The following is a 13,073-nucleotide window of genomic DNA, read 5'->3' as shown; positions in this document are numbered from 1 at the left end:
ATATATATATAGATATGTGAAAACCTTTTCCTGTGGAAGGTATGTAAATGATCCAATTGACTTAATATTGGGCTTTTTAGCAGTTAGTATCCAGATTTACTCAAAATAGTTCACTGTTCTCTTCTCTACTCAAAATACACCTTTAAATTGAAAATATACCAAAACCATGCTATAAGGGATAAATTAGAAGGTGAAAACAAGTCATTGTATAATTAGAAGTCATAGGAAGAGAAATCTAGTGTGCATTAAATGTTTACACTTCAGTTAGTAGGTAATATGTTCATTCACTAAGCAGATAAAAATTCTACTGGTATTTTAAAGAATATTCGGTGTTACCACCTTATCTGAAACATACTCTTTCATTCCCCAGATTTCGCCGCCAGCTTTCTGAACCCTGTAATTCCTTTCCTCCTTTGCCAACAATGCCAAGGGAAGGACGTCCTATGTACCAACGCCAGATGTCTGAGCCAAACATCCCCTTCCCACCACAAGGCTTTAAGCAGGAGTACCATGACCCAGTATATGAACATAACACCATGGTTGGAGGTGCCGCCAGCCAAAGCTTCCCCCCTCCTCTGATGATTAAACAGGAACCCAGAGACTTTGCATATGATTCAGGTAGGCCTGTGCTTTGATGGAATTACACGTAAATCATCTTTTCACTTCCCTTGTCGATTTGTTTAGTATTGTTGTCAAACTGGATGGCTCCTGGTCATTTTTAAATGGGTTCTTTCTGGTTTTATCCCTTATTCAAAACTTCCTCTTCATGTGAAGGGTTGGACTATCAAACCATTTTGGCATGAGCAGATGGTCAAAATAGTGTCTGGAAATTAAATCAGTTCAAAGAAAAATGCGATTTATAAAATTATGCATACTCTGAGTCCCAAGAGAGTAACATTGAATTATTATTGATTCTATTTTTTTCCTATTTTGTTACTACAGTGCTATTTAAAAACAGTGTTCCCATAAAGCAATACTCTTCTGTACTGGGCATTTATTGTTTATAACTTAAAATTTTATTGGTGTTGAAGACTCCAAGGGTCCATAAGTAAGAATTCTTAGAGATTAGGACAGGAATAGCAAAACACAGATTTATGTTTCATTTATGGAGTTTAGCTTTGTCTTAGTGAGTTAGAAAGTACTAAAAAGTGTAGTCTGTCAAGGAAGGAGAGGGTCTTTCTGAAACTAGAAAGGCTTAAGATCTATTTAAAATGTTAATATCAATTTGCTAACATTCAATCTAGAGACTTTAGAAAAAGTACTAAATTCATCTCTTAATTTGCTGCAGTATTTTTTTCATTTATCAATACTTCAAGAAACTCTTCATGGAAAATACATAAATTAGCCCAAATAATCATTCCAAAGAATTTGTATATCATAGCATTTAAAAAGTTTTTTGTGTGTTCTAGAAATGATTTTTATAAATATTTATATGTATAATACCAAAAAAGTAATGTTGAAACTCCTTTCTTGATTCTGTGATTTTCTCCTTATATATCATCTTGTTTTTATATTACATACACAATTATATGTTGCATAGTATTGAGCATTTATCACTATTTTTGAGGAGATATAAATGAAATGAAAAAGAAATTTAAGGATTCTAATGAGAATAAAAATAAAAGAGCTGGTACTGAAATAGTCAATTCCATTATTTGTGGACCATACATCTTATCTCGTGGACTTCACTGTGTGACCTTCAGAAGTACAGAATCTGTAACTCATAAGCTTTAAAAGCACAACCCATCATCACATTTTAAAGGTCCATAGGGCATTCTTCTAAGTGTTTCATATATATTGCAAAAGACTTTTAAACTTCTTGTTTAAATTGAGAAACTATGAAGTTATGCTATTTTCTCCCCTTTTAGCTATATTTAAATTTATATTTACCACCTTTGAATTCTAATTTCAATGTTGCCAATAGAATTCAGTTTTGTTTTATTTGAAGGGTTAAATGGTAAAGATGGAATTTTTGGATATGATTTAAAAGAAATGTTGTAACAGTATCACCAGTGTCTATGAAAAATTTAATCTTTCAGTATCACAATATATATTTTAACCACCAAATTGCTGTCTGAAATTGATACCTCTGTTTATATATTGCAATCAAAAAGTATGAACTAGATAATTTGTTTTGTTGTCATTAGTTTTTTTCACCTTTGCTGAGAGCATATAGAATTACTTAGGAAATCTAATATATTTATCCCTGAGTACCTGCTTGCTTTCTTTAGCTATTGGTGTTGAACACACAGCACATTAGGAAATATTTTACATATTCTAAGTCAGTTAACTCAGCATATATGATCCAAAGGTTATCCTTTGAGAAGGCCTCTTGGATCCTTTATTGCCTAATTCAGTATACCATAAATGTTGTAACAATAAAAGATGCCTTGTAAGGGTAAAGATGGCATAATTGTGCTCTAATAAAGCCTGACATTAATTATGACATGGGAAATGGAAGGTCTATTAGTTATAATTATAATTACAGGAACGCAACATCAAGTACTGAATATTTAAGATAAAAAATTCTAAATATTATGTTACTAGAGTAGACATTTTTCCTCAGGACATGAGAAAAATACTTGGACCAGAAGACAGAAGAGATAAAAAAAAAAATAGATATTTAAGAAGCCAATTTGGTGAGCTAGTACAGTGTGATCATAATAATATCTTGATATTGTATTAAAACTTCCTATACAATGTATCTACTAATGTTGCTTTCCTTCCCTCTTCTAGCTCAGTAGTGCTTCATAAAGCAGTGCATAGGGTTTTTGTTTGTTGTTGGACTTTTACAAATGCAACATGATCTTTTTTGTTTTAATTTGATTTTTTTGCTCTATGGTCAAGTGACCACATAAAGAGTTACATGTGTCAAGTGATTCATTTGGAGTGGTTTATGCAGAGTCCATATACCGTGTCTCATTTCCTAATGTCTTGGGTATTCACCCATTTTCATATCCATGTGGTTTTGCAGGCTCAGAGTGCCCAATGAAGCAGATATTTTAAATACTTATGACAATATATTAAAGTTGTATGTGTTAATTGGTTGGCATTATGTATTATTTAATTTACTTTAATTTTTTGATAGCTTAGGGTAATGTTTGAGGCAGTTGTTGGCACATGAAATAAAATTTTGATTGTAAGAAAATATTAGCATATAATGTTCATATACTTCGATCAGGTAATTTACTTTCAGGAATTTATGCTGGAAATAGCGAGGGATATCCGATGAATATTTGAGAGAGACAGACAAAAAGAGAGTGAAATATTTCAAGTATAGAGTGGGTGAATGGTAAAATAAGTTAAGGCTACAACAAAAGAAATATTACACAGCCATTAGAAGTCATGTTTTTAAAATATTTAATAAAATGAGGCTTTTGAGTTAATAAAAACAAGCAAGGCACATGAGTTGCAAAATAAGGCTCAATACAGAAATACTGGGTGATGATGACAGGTGATTTGTATCTTTTGATTATTTACGAAGTTCTTTCCTCTTCATTGCTCTCCTATTCAGACAGAATAAGCCTTCATTACTTTTCTGTTTTAAATCATCTCACTTAGAGTTGAAGAAGTATTCAAATTTTAATCATATTATTCTTATAAGTGAAAAGATGGCATTATATAGACTCATATGTTGCAAACCTAAATGACTCTTCTATTAGTCTGGGTCCAGGACCACCTTAGAGGAAGAAAGGAAAATTAATATGATGCTTGGTGGGGTTCATGTTCATCTGCCCACAGTGCTTGTGATCCCACCATTAGTATATATATTAATAATATATTAGCATATATATTAATATATAGTTGTAATTAGTATATATTAATAATATACGCTTGGGGTATATTAAGAATCTTAACCTAGGAGTTGGTTGGAGGGGTAATATATTAATATGTTATTTTAGCCTTGAAGTCTATTCTATTGCTCCCATTAGTTTAAAAGATTCTTTTCAGCGAGGTGGTAGGAACAGTGTGATCAAAGAGTTGGGAATGAAGAGGGTGAAAAAAGAAATTTAGGGGCAAGAGGAAAGTTGCTGAAGTAAGAAGATGGGGAAAGTTAAGCTTATGTAGAAGAAGAAATAGAAGACTTCAGGGGCAAACCTACATATCTACTGCAGAAAATGTTTTTGCATTTTTAATTGTTTTTATAGGGTCACTCCTGCTGCTCTGAATTGGGCCTTTTGATTGGAGGCACAACACTTGTGGCAAATGTTCGACCTGTTTTAATTGGAAAAATTGATGCAAATAGATGTTTGCTAGAATTACAAATAACTTTATATCCATTAAAGCTCCTGGAGAAAACCTACTTTATATTCCCTCTCCACACCCAGGTTTTACAGATAAAATTGCAGAGGCTCATTCAAGTTAAGTAACTTACATTCAGTAATATAGATATACCCTGAAGTGGCCCAAATCCATGAAAAAAAATTTCTGATTCTTAGTTTAGTGCACAATTCATGGTTTCTCTTTCTATGTAGTTTTTCAAAATAAGGGGAATATTTTAGTTTGTTACATACATTATTGATCATTTATCTCAATCTGGACTTTTTTTTTTTTTAATTCTTAAAGGCTCTCTACATGATCCACAAATAAAGACACCTGCTTTAACATCATAAAGCGATGATGCCTTTTCCACTTTGGGAAGAAGTATATTTCATATTAGATGGTTCCCAAATTTTTTTCTTATTGTTAAGTATTTACTGCTTCGAGGCAGGCAAATTCATAGTCTCAAATTATATAAGTGATTAAGATGCCTACTACTTTTATTTTTTAAATGTACCACAAACATTGTTAAGAATCGAGAGTATCAAAGAAGTGGCCTTTTGTAAAAATTCTTCTGTAAAAGGGTGAATAATAATTATTTAAAAGATACAAATTAATGGTCCACCTAGCTGTAATTCTTTGTGTGAACACTGGCTTATCTGGGTCTTCTTTCTGAAACTGACTCTTTCTTTCTTAAAATACTTGATAGCTTGATGACTTGCAATTTAATTAGAACAGTGGGTTTCAAACTGCTGTCAGCTGGATCCACTTTTGACAAGTAAGCTTATGAGATACTCCAGTATCTAAAACAGATGTAAGGAAAGTTGTTTGGGAAGAACAGTGTGTGCCTTTTTCATTCTTCATTTTAGCTCCATCCATTATTCAGCAAGTATCCCAGAGACATCTTGATCACTTTAGGACTTTAACAAAGGCCAGCAGAAAAACTTTTAAATTTAAAAAATTATTATCTCTTCTAAGCTTGTAGAAAAATTATGTGTAGGCAGAGAAAGGATGATATAAATACTAAAGAGAAATAAGTCCTAAAAAAATTAACCCCATGTTAAATATGTTAAAACTGGAATAAGTATAACTTTCATCTGTCAGAACTGACAGATATATCTGGTGTTCCCAGGGGCTTGAGCTGGCACTTTAATGAAGAGATTTAAATGCTCCTGGATTTCTGAAATGGCAAAAGAGGAAGATTTTTATATTGTAAATGTTATTCTGTTTTGCTGTGTTGGTGGATACTCATCCTAATCAAATAGTAGAGGAAATAGTGAAGTCATTCTTAACGATGCCTCTAGTAAACACTGCTTGGGCTTCCCCTTACAGAGTTTATAATATGGTCATGCAGTTAGAGTTATAAGATGAAATCGTTAACAGGAGGAATAATGTGCTCATTTTCTGCATTTGTATACAAATATAAATAGATAGTGCTTCATATCTTTGGAGATGATTTGCCAGAACCTCAATCCACTGACTAAACTTCCAAAAAACTTTTTAAAAAATAACAATTCAGAGTTCAAAATCGCAGTATGCTTTATCTCTAAATTGTTACTGTTGCATTTGTTACTCTAATAGTGTAGCAATAGCTCAGAAATAACTGTTACTTTTAAAAAACAATTTCTTATTATTTATAAACAGAATATATATTCTAGGGAAATTGACTCTCTACATATTTGCTACTAAATTTACTTACATCCTTTCCGAACAATTGGGACACATATAAACAGCCTAAAATATTGTCCCAGAAATACACGGAATGCAGTGATTATAAAAGAAGTTGTTTTAAAAAATGCAAGTAAAGTTAGATGGGACACAGGATGTAGGAAGTAAAGATAACAGATATTTCTCCTGAACATCCCAGGCATCATAAACTAGCAATCTTTATTATTTCCAAAATGGAAGGCCTACCATCCATAATTTCCCCTTCTTGAACATTCACATATGACTTACAATCCAGTGATTTCATATTGAAGAAATTATTTTTTCCTATTTTAGTGATTTTTAAAACCAAATCATGGTTGCATTCTTTTTAGATAAAGTGGGGAAGGAAGTGGGACAGTATTTTCTGCTCATATTCCCTAAGAGGGATGGGAAAGTCCCGGGTTCTTTCCAATGTTTATCTTCTCTTTTGTGCAAAGACAAATCTATCACAAGAACTGCCTTGTTCTTATAGGTAAAAGGGAAGACCTAAAATTATAAAAAAAACACAGTATCTAGAACTCTTAACACCTCAAACTACTCCAAATATTGCTCCTTGACTTATGATGGATTGCATCCTGCTAAACTCAACATAAGTTGAAAATATTTTAAGTCCATAATGCATTGTAAGTCACTAATGCAACATAGCTGAACAATGGTACACTCTAGAGTATAGGCTATTTACCCTTGTGATTGTGTGGCTGATTGGTAGCTGTGGCTTGATGCCATTGCCTAGCATCTTGAGAGAGTATCATACCACATTTCTCTAATAGAAATGATTGAAATTATAAAGTTGAACCATCATATGTTGGGGACTATCTATGCTTTAGCATAAACACTGCTCCCACTGCTCCAACCAATCTATTATGGATATTACATCCAGCCCCTAATAATTACAAGATTGTCCATGTATTAATGGTCATCCAATTTTAAACATATTGAATAATGGAGCTTATACAGCATATTAAAGTGTTTTAAAATATGCAATATTACATTTGCAAATATTCAGATTCATGCTGTCATTTTTATTTACATATCTTTGAACCATCTTAAAAAGTAATTCCTAAAGGAATACTGAATAGTTCTTAAAGCCTTGAGGAAAATCTGTTAATTAATAATTACTAATTTAGTGAATGTTCACTCTTCAGTAGTTGTTTGTTCTGTTTTGTTCTTTGAGGTAGGTTATAAACTCTCTTTTCACATTCTTGTATCAGGTATTTCAATTTGAGCTCTGAGATATGACCATAACTTTATTGTTTTACTTGACAAATGTTATAAATTCAGAGTAAAATATTAAATTTTCATAATATCATATTAGATAAATCTTTATGGGCTTAAAACAAATGAGGGGGCCACTTCCTTGTTTCTCTTTTTTGCTTCTATGAGCATAGTAAAACTTCCTTGATCATTTGTTGAGGGATTCACAGAGGCACTGTGGACTGCAACTGTTTTCCCATGTGACTTCAGGTCACTAGAAGATGGAAATGTTTTCTTTACTCCAGAGTTAAATCCCAACTTAAAGATGGCTGATAAAAGCCATTATATATTTAATTAACACTGTTCAGTCTAAGACTGACTTTTCATAAATCATTCCCATAATTGCTCATTTGTAACTTATTTTACTCCCTAAAAACTTTATTTTCAAGCATTAACATCTTTAGTAATTTCCAGTACAGTGATGGTTATGGTTCCATGAACTTTGGCTTTTTGTACCTGGTATGTAACACTCCCAAAGGCTGACCCTTGGCCTTATTCCATTACAAAGCATCATTTGCTTAAGGCTACATTTTCTCCTGAAACACACCAGCTTATTTTTTACCTCCTAACTCTGAAACTATTGCTTAGAGAAATTCAAGTGGAGAAACACTTGGGAATTTTAAAGAATGAGCTATTGATCCTTTAGAAAATGTTGACATCCTATCTGTTTTTCCAACATCCAAAGATAATTTTCTTTTACTCAGCCAGTGATTTGTGGACTAGTAGATCACTTAATCTCTGATATTTTTAGGTGCTTCAATTGTGAAAAGTGACAGTGAATATTTCTGTCTTTCTAATTAATTTTGTTGTTATAAAAGAGGTCATGGGTTGGCCCCCGGATTTGACTTTGCTTTTTATTGCTTGACATGTCTTATTCATAGGAGTTTTTTGTTTGTTTGTTTCTGAGTTAAAATTGCAAATCTCCCAAACCAGTACTCCAGTCTACTATATCAGCTTTTTCTAAGAAATGCTTAAATATGCTCTAAATCTACAGTTACAGTAAGTGGCATTGGCTAGTGATTTGATTTGAGAATTGAGAGTACGATCTGGATTTACTCTTTATGCATTAACACAGGTCAAATGGACAGGGACTGCATTTTAAGTCAGTAATGGAAGGCTGTAGGCTGTCTTAAACCAATCATATCAGTTTTACCCATGACTGATTGATCCCTAGGGGCAGAGCCCTGTAAGCATTCCTCCTACATGAATGGACTCTATAGAGCCTGGAGTTTCATTCATAAAATGGAGACTGAAAGGAAACACACACATGCACACACGCAGGCGTGCACACACACAGTCTCACTCCCTGGAATGTCCATTTATACAGAGCTGAGGGTGTAGTGTTCCATCAGCTGCTGCTTTTGCTAGTTGACTGGGAGTGAAGATTAATGCCCATTGGTCTTGCTTGCTTGTAACCTGATACCATTATGGCCTTGCCATTCCTAATGTATAGTGAATGAGAAGACAACATTCTTAAATCAGAAACATAAACAGGAACTGGTGGGTCTGAATTCCATTCAAATATGTCATTTCAGTCCCACTCTGTTTGTCTAACTTGAATTTTTCAGGCAGGAAAGGGGGAAGGGAAGGATAATCTACTTGTTAGTTGTACTAGCTTGGAAAAAGGGAATTAGAAGGGGGTGGAGTATACTTTTATAGCTCGTAATTTATAGTTTCTTTTTAAACAAAACAACCAGGACACTTAGGCCTAGAATTGCTTACTGCCAGTGGGTGAAATGAGCACACAACAGTTTTTATAAGCAGGAGTGAGGTTTGAAATTAAATGAGACAGTTTAAGGATGCATGCTTGGATATTTCTATTTATGTGGGTTTCATGAATGTGAACAAAAAAGGGAAGAAAATGCAATTAAAAAAAACACATATCATATTTTTTGATATGTGTTTTTAGGTTTAGAATATTGTTATGAAATGTTTTATGCTTCAATACTTAAGTGAGTTAACTATTTCGTAGGTAATAGGATGAGGGAGTTATTTTATTTCACAAGATGTTTCCATCTAGGATTTGAATAACTTGAAATAATTTTTAAGGACTCTTTCTCAGGTTCAATAGATGCTTATTGTTTTCTGTCTGTATATGTATGCATGTGGTATATATGAACTTCCCATTTAATTATTTCTAATGCATTCTGGAAATTTTTACAAGGGTGGGTAATTCAAAGAGCAACATGAAAAGAATCATAAAGCAAAACAAAATTAAAAGAATGGCAAGCATGTTTCATTGTGATTTATTTAATTCTTTTCTGTGACTTAGGGAAGTATTTTTGAACTCTTCTTTCTGGTGACCTTTCTGTTTAACGTACTGGTCTCTACAGTTATTGCTTCATCTGTGTGATCTGTTTTTTATTTATTCTTTGCATTGAAAGGTAAAACCACCCACTTTGTATGACACTGAAAATGTACTAAATCCTGAGCTTGACATCTATTTACTATTTGTGTCATATGGAGCATGTCCTCAATTTCCTTATTTATAAAAAGGGGTTAATAATTCACATCTCTTAGTGTTTTCATAGGCTTAAATGTGGTTATGTTTGTAAAGTGTCTGGCACATATTAGGGGTTCAGGAAACAACAAAGAAATTTTTTTGGCATGAATTTATCTTGACTTCTACGGATTTTTTGAAAAGTAATGGCCCTTTAATAAGATGCCATTATTATTTCTTTTTTGCTTTAATTTTTTTTTTAGTTGTAGATAAATACAATACCTTTATTTTATTTATTTTTATGTGGTGCTGAAGATTGAACCCAGTGCCTCATACCTGCTGGGCAAGTGCTCTACAAGTGAGCCACAACTCCAGCCCTCTCTATTATTATTTCTAATAATTAAAAATGCACATTCATGTCTAGAGGATAAAACAAAGCAAGAAAGATTTTCTTATGCAGAAGCACTCATGTAGTGTAAGTTCAGATAGAAACTGTTCTGTTCTACTGTTTCTGACAGGTAAACAGCTGTCCTGAACTTACTGGTTGTATTCATGTTCAAAGCAAACAGAATAAATTATCTGGATGTTGTAGGGATTCAAGGAGAAATGAAACCCAGAGGACAAAGCTTACCATGATGTGTTTGTTGCTAATTGTGTGGATTCTAACAGGTGACAACTGGGGACTGAAACTCGAATTAAATCCTCCATGACTTCATAATTTTTTTGTGATCCATTGTGACCACAAATGGCATCCTCCCTTATGTTTTCTTTTAAGCTTCTGTTAATTGTCAGAGTATGGTAAGACCTAATAATTACCAAGTCAAAATATACTTGTGTTTCCTATCACTTCAATGTCATTTTAAACTCCATCTTATTCAAACCATCACAGGCTTGTAAAACCTGTACATTTCTGAGCCTAGTAAACCAGATAAATCAATCCTGTTTGTATCTGCTCCTTATTTGTATGGGAAATTTGTGATTTCATAGGTACAACTCTATACTGTTATTTGATGCTATTCAGCCTTTATGTTTCAAAAACATCTGAATTTGTTTAGCTACATTATGTACTTCTCCTTCCTTCATTTTACAAACACTATCATGGGCAAGTAAAGTCTAACATTGTTCTCTGCCTTCAAAGTCTATTAGGAATAGATTTAATGCACCTAGGCTGTGGTGGAGAAATAGCTCTGCAGATTTTATATTTTCTGTATTCACAGTTCACTGAAAACCCTAAAGAGAAAGATCTCATCTAAGTGTGAGTGAGGTAATACCAAATTCATCACACCCTTCTTAAAATCATGTCTATCTGCCCTGCCTTCTTCAAGATGGAGATATTTTGTTCACAGAGTTTTGTGACTGGTCACAAATAGGTCTCAGAAAACCTGAATGTTTGGGCTGAACTTATTTTGAAGTTAATTACTTTTAGGTTTGTTCTACAACAGAGTGGTATAAAATACAGAATGGATATAAAAAATTCTTTGCCATTAGCATCCCTTTTCGGAAACATTATAAAATAAGAGCTTTCTTGATTGATTATACCAAATCTAAATTGGCACATGTGAAAGCAGAAGAAACTTGTAGTGAGGATGTTTCTGCATTTGCGTTTTATCATATCTTCATAAGCTTGGTGTTACTTATGCAGAAAACTTTAAGGTTTTATATGTGATCTGTGAGAGTACCAGGAAATGAGAGGAAAGTAACAAACAGTATGTACAAAGTTGAAGAGAGAAAATATTGATAAGATAATGTCATAATATTCACATTTGTTGAGTGAGATTAGTATCATTAGTTTTTTTTAATTAATGTTTCTTGAGATAATAGATATATTTTTGGCAGTTTGTTGAACAATAAAAAACAAAGCTTGTTGACTCGTCTAGGTATGTATAGAACACACACAAACCTGTAAACACACTTTTTAAAATCAAGTACATGACAATTTCAAAGGTATGTTTTACATAACACATTTTGGTTCTTGATATTTAATGTGTCAAATTGTCTTCCAACATCAGTATGCAGTGAACCAGTTTTTGTGGACTGGATTTTGTCACATAACTCTACAAGGAGTCAGTCGAGTGTATAATCAATCTATCTTTGCAGTGTACACTTACACAAAAGCAAAACCACAGTAAAATACAACGTTGAACTTCTATTTTCTGGGATTTCTCATTTACTTTAGGAAATTTAAAATCTTAAGTTATACACAGATTATTGCTACAGGAATTTAATGAGAAGCATCACATGAAAGGTAGTTGTTTTCTTTTTTTTTCTTCCCTGTTCAGAGTTTATGATACAAATAATCCCATTTTTGCACACTGTTTGATAACAAAGAGATTTCAGTAACCTGTGTAGATCTTTTCTTTCTGCTGTGTCCTGATGTAGCTTTTAGAAACTTTAGGCAAACGATGCCCTGAAGGGGAATTTTCATTTTGTACAACTGGGCAGCAAATATGCAAATCAGAGGAGTGCCCAGCAGTATTACATGTGCAAATTTACAACTGCACGTTGTGGTCAAAACTTGGGTAAGGCTTCCCAGGTCGGTATTATGTTTCCCAGCACAGCTTTAAAATGCAAGTCGAGACAGAGAAAGCAACTTTTTTTTTTTTTTTTTAAGGTTCTTGCCTGCATGTCTTAATTTGAACAAAAATGACTTTAATAATATTACTGAAAGTGAAGTCTAACCAAATCTGGTAGTTTGGAGTGTTCATTTATGTTAATTCTTTTTAAACTGTACCTACATTAACCAGTACATTAAAATGATGGCAGTGCTTCACTGCTTTGAATTTTTGGAGCATATTAGATCAGCTTTCATCACCATGAACTCATCTGTAACAAATTGTAGGCAGTTTAATTTCTGCAAGCTGATTTGGTCAGTACTAATGTCATGTTATAGAGCTCTTTGATCCACCAGTTTCTAACTAACTAAAAAGCCTTACATTTATTTTTCATAATTTATAAATAGAATGTAAAACTTTTTGAACCAATATTATTTAAGAACAAACATTAAGGGCTAATATTGTAAAAAAGAAATTTAAAAGATATATACTCAGGTGTTTAAAAAAATCTAATGCAGATTTGGAGGTTTACTGTATAAATCATAAATTTATTGTGAATTCTAAATCAGCATATTTTAGTGTCAAAGATTGATAGATTTGTACAGAATATTTAGGAATAACTTTAAAAAAACACACAAATCAAGCATCTTATATGATTTAAGAACAATATTCAGTCAGATGTGGTGCTGCATGCATGAAATCCCAGCTAACTGAGAGGCTGAGGCTGGAAGATCACAAGTTTGAGGCCAAACCATGCAACTTAGTGAGAACCTGTTCAAAATAGACAGTAGAAAAGGCTGGGGATGTTCAGTGGTAGAGCATCCCTGGGTTCAAATACTGTGAAGACAAATATATAAATA

General features: G+C 33.0%; 1 protein-coding gene across 6 annotated transcripts in view; it reads left to right on the top strand.

Annotated features, from left to right (window-relative positions):
* Etv1 (ETS variant transcription factor 1) overlaps positions 1–13,073 on the top strand; it is an 89,811-nt gene that overhangs the window by 54,017 nt on the left and 22,721 nt on the right. For all 6 annotated transcript variants that reach the window (XM_015498113.2, XM_015498112.2, XM_048799629.1 and 3 more), the window contains one exon: positions 371–618. In XM_015498113.2, coding sequence (XP_015353599.1) covers positions 371–618 — 248 coding nt within the window. The remainder of the gene's footprint in view (positions 1–370; positions 619–13,073) is intronic.

The sequence above is a fragment of the Marmota marmota genome, unplaced genomic scaffold (assembly GCF_001458135.2).
Source record: "Marmota marmota marmota unplaced genomic scaffold, marMar, whole genome shotgun sequence".
Taxonomy (NCBI): Eukaryota; Metazoa; Chordata; class Mammalia; order Rodentia; family Sciuridae; genus Marmota; species Marmota marmota.
This window is presented reverse-complemented; position numbering and strand designations above follow the sequence as displayed.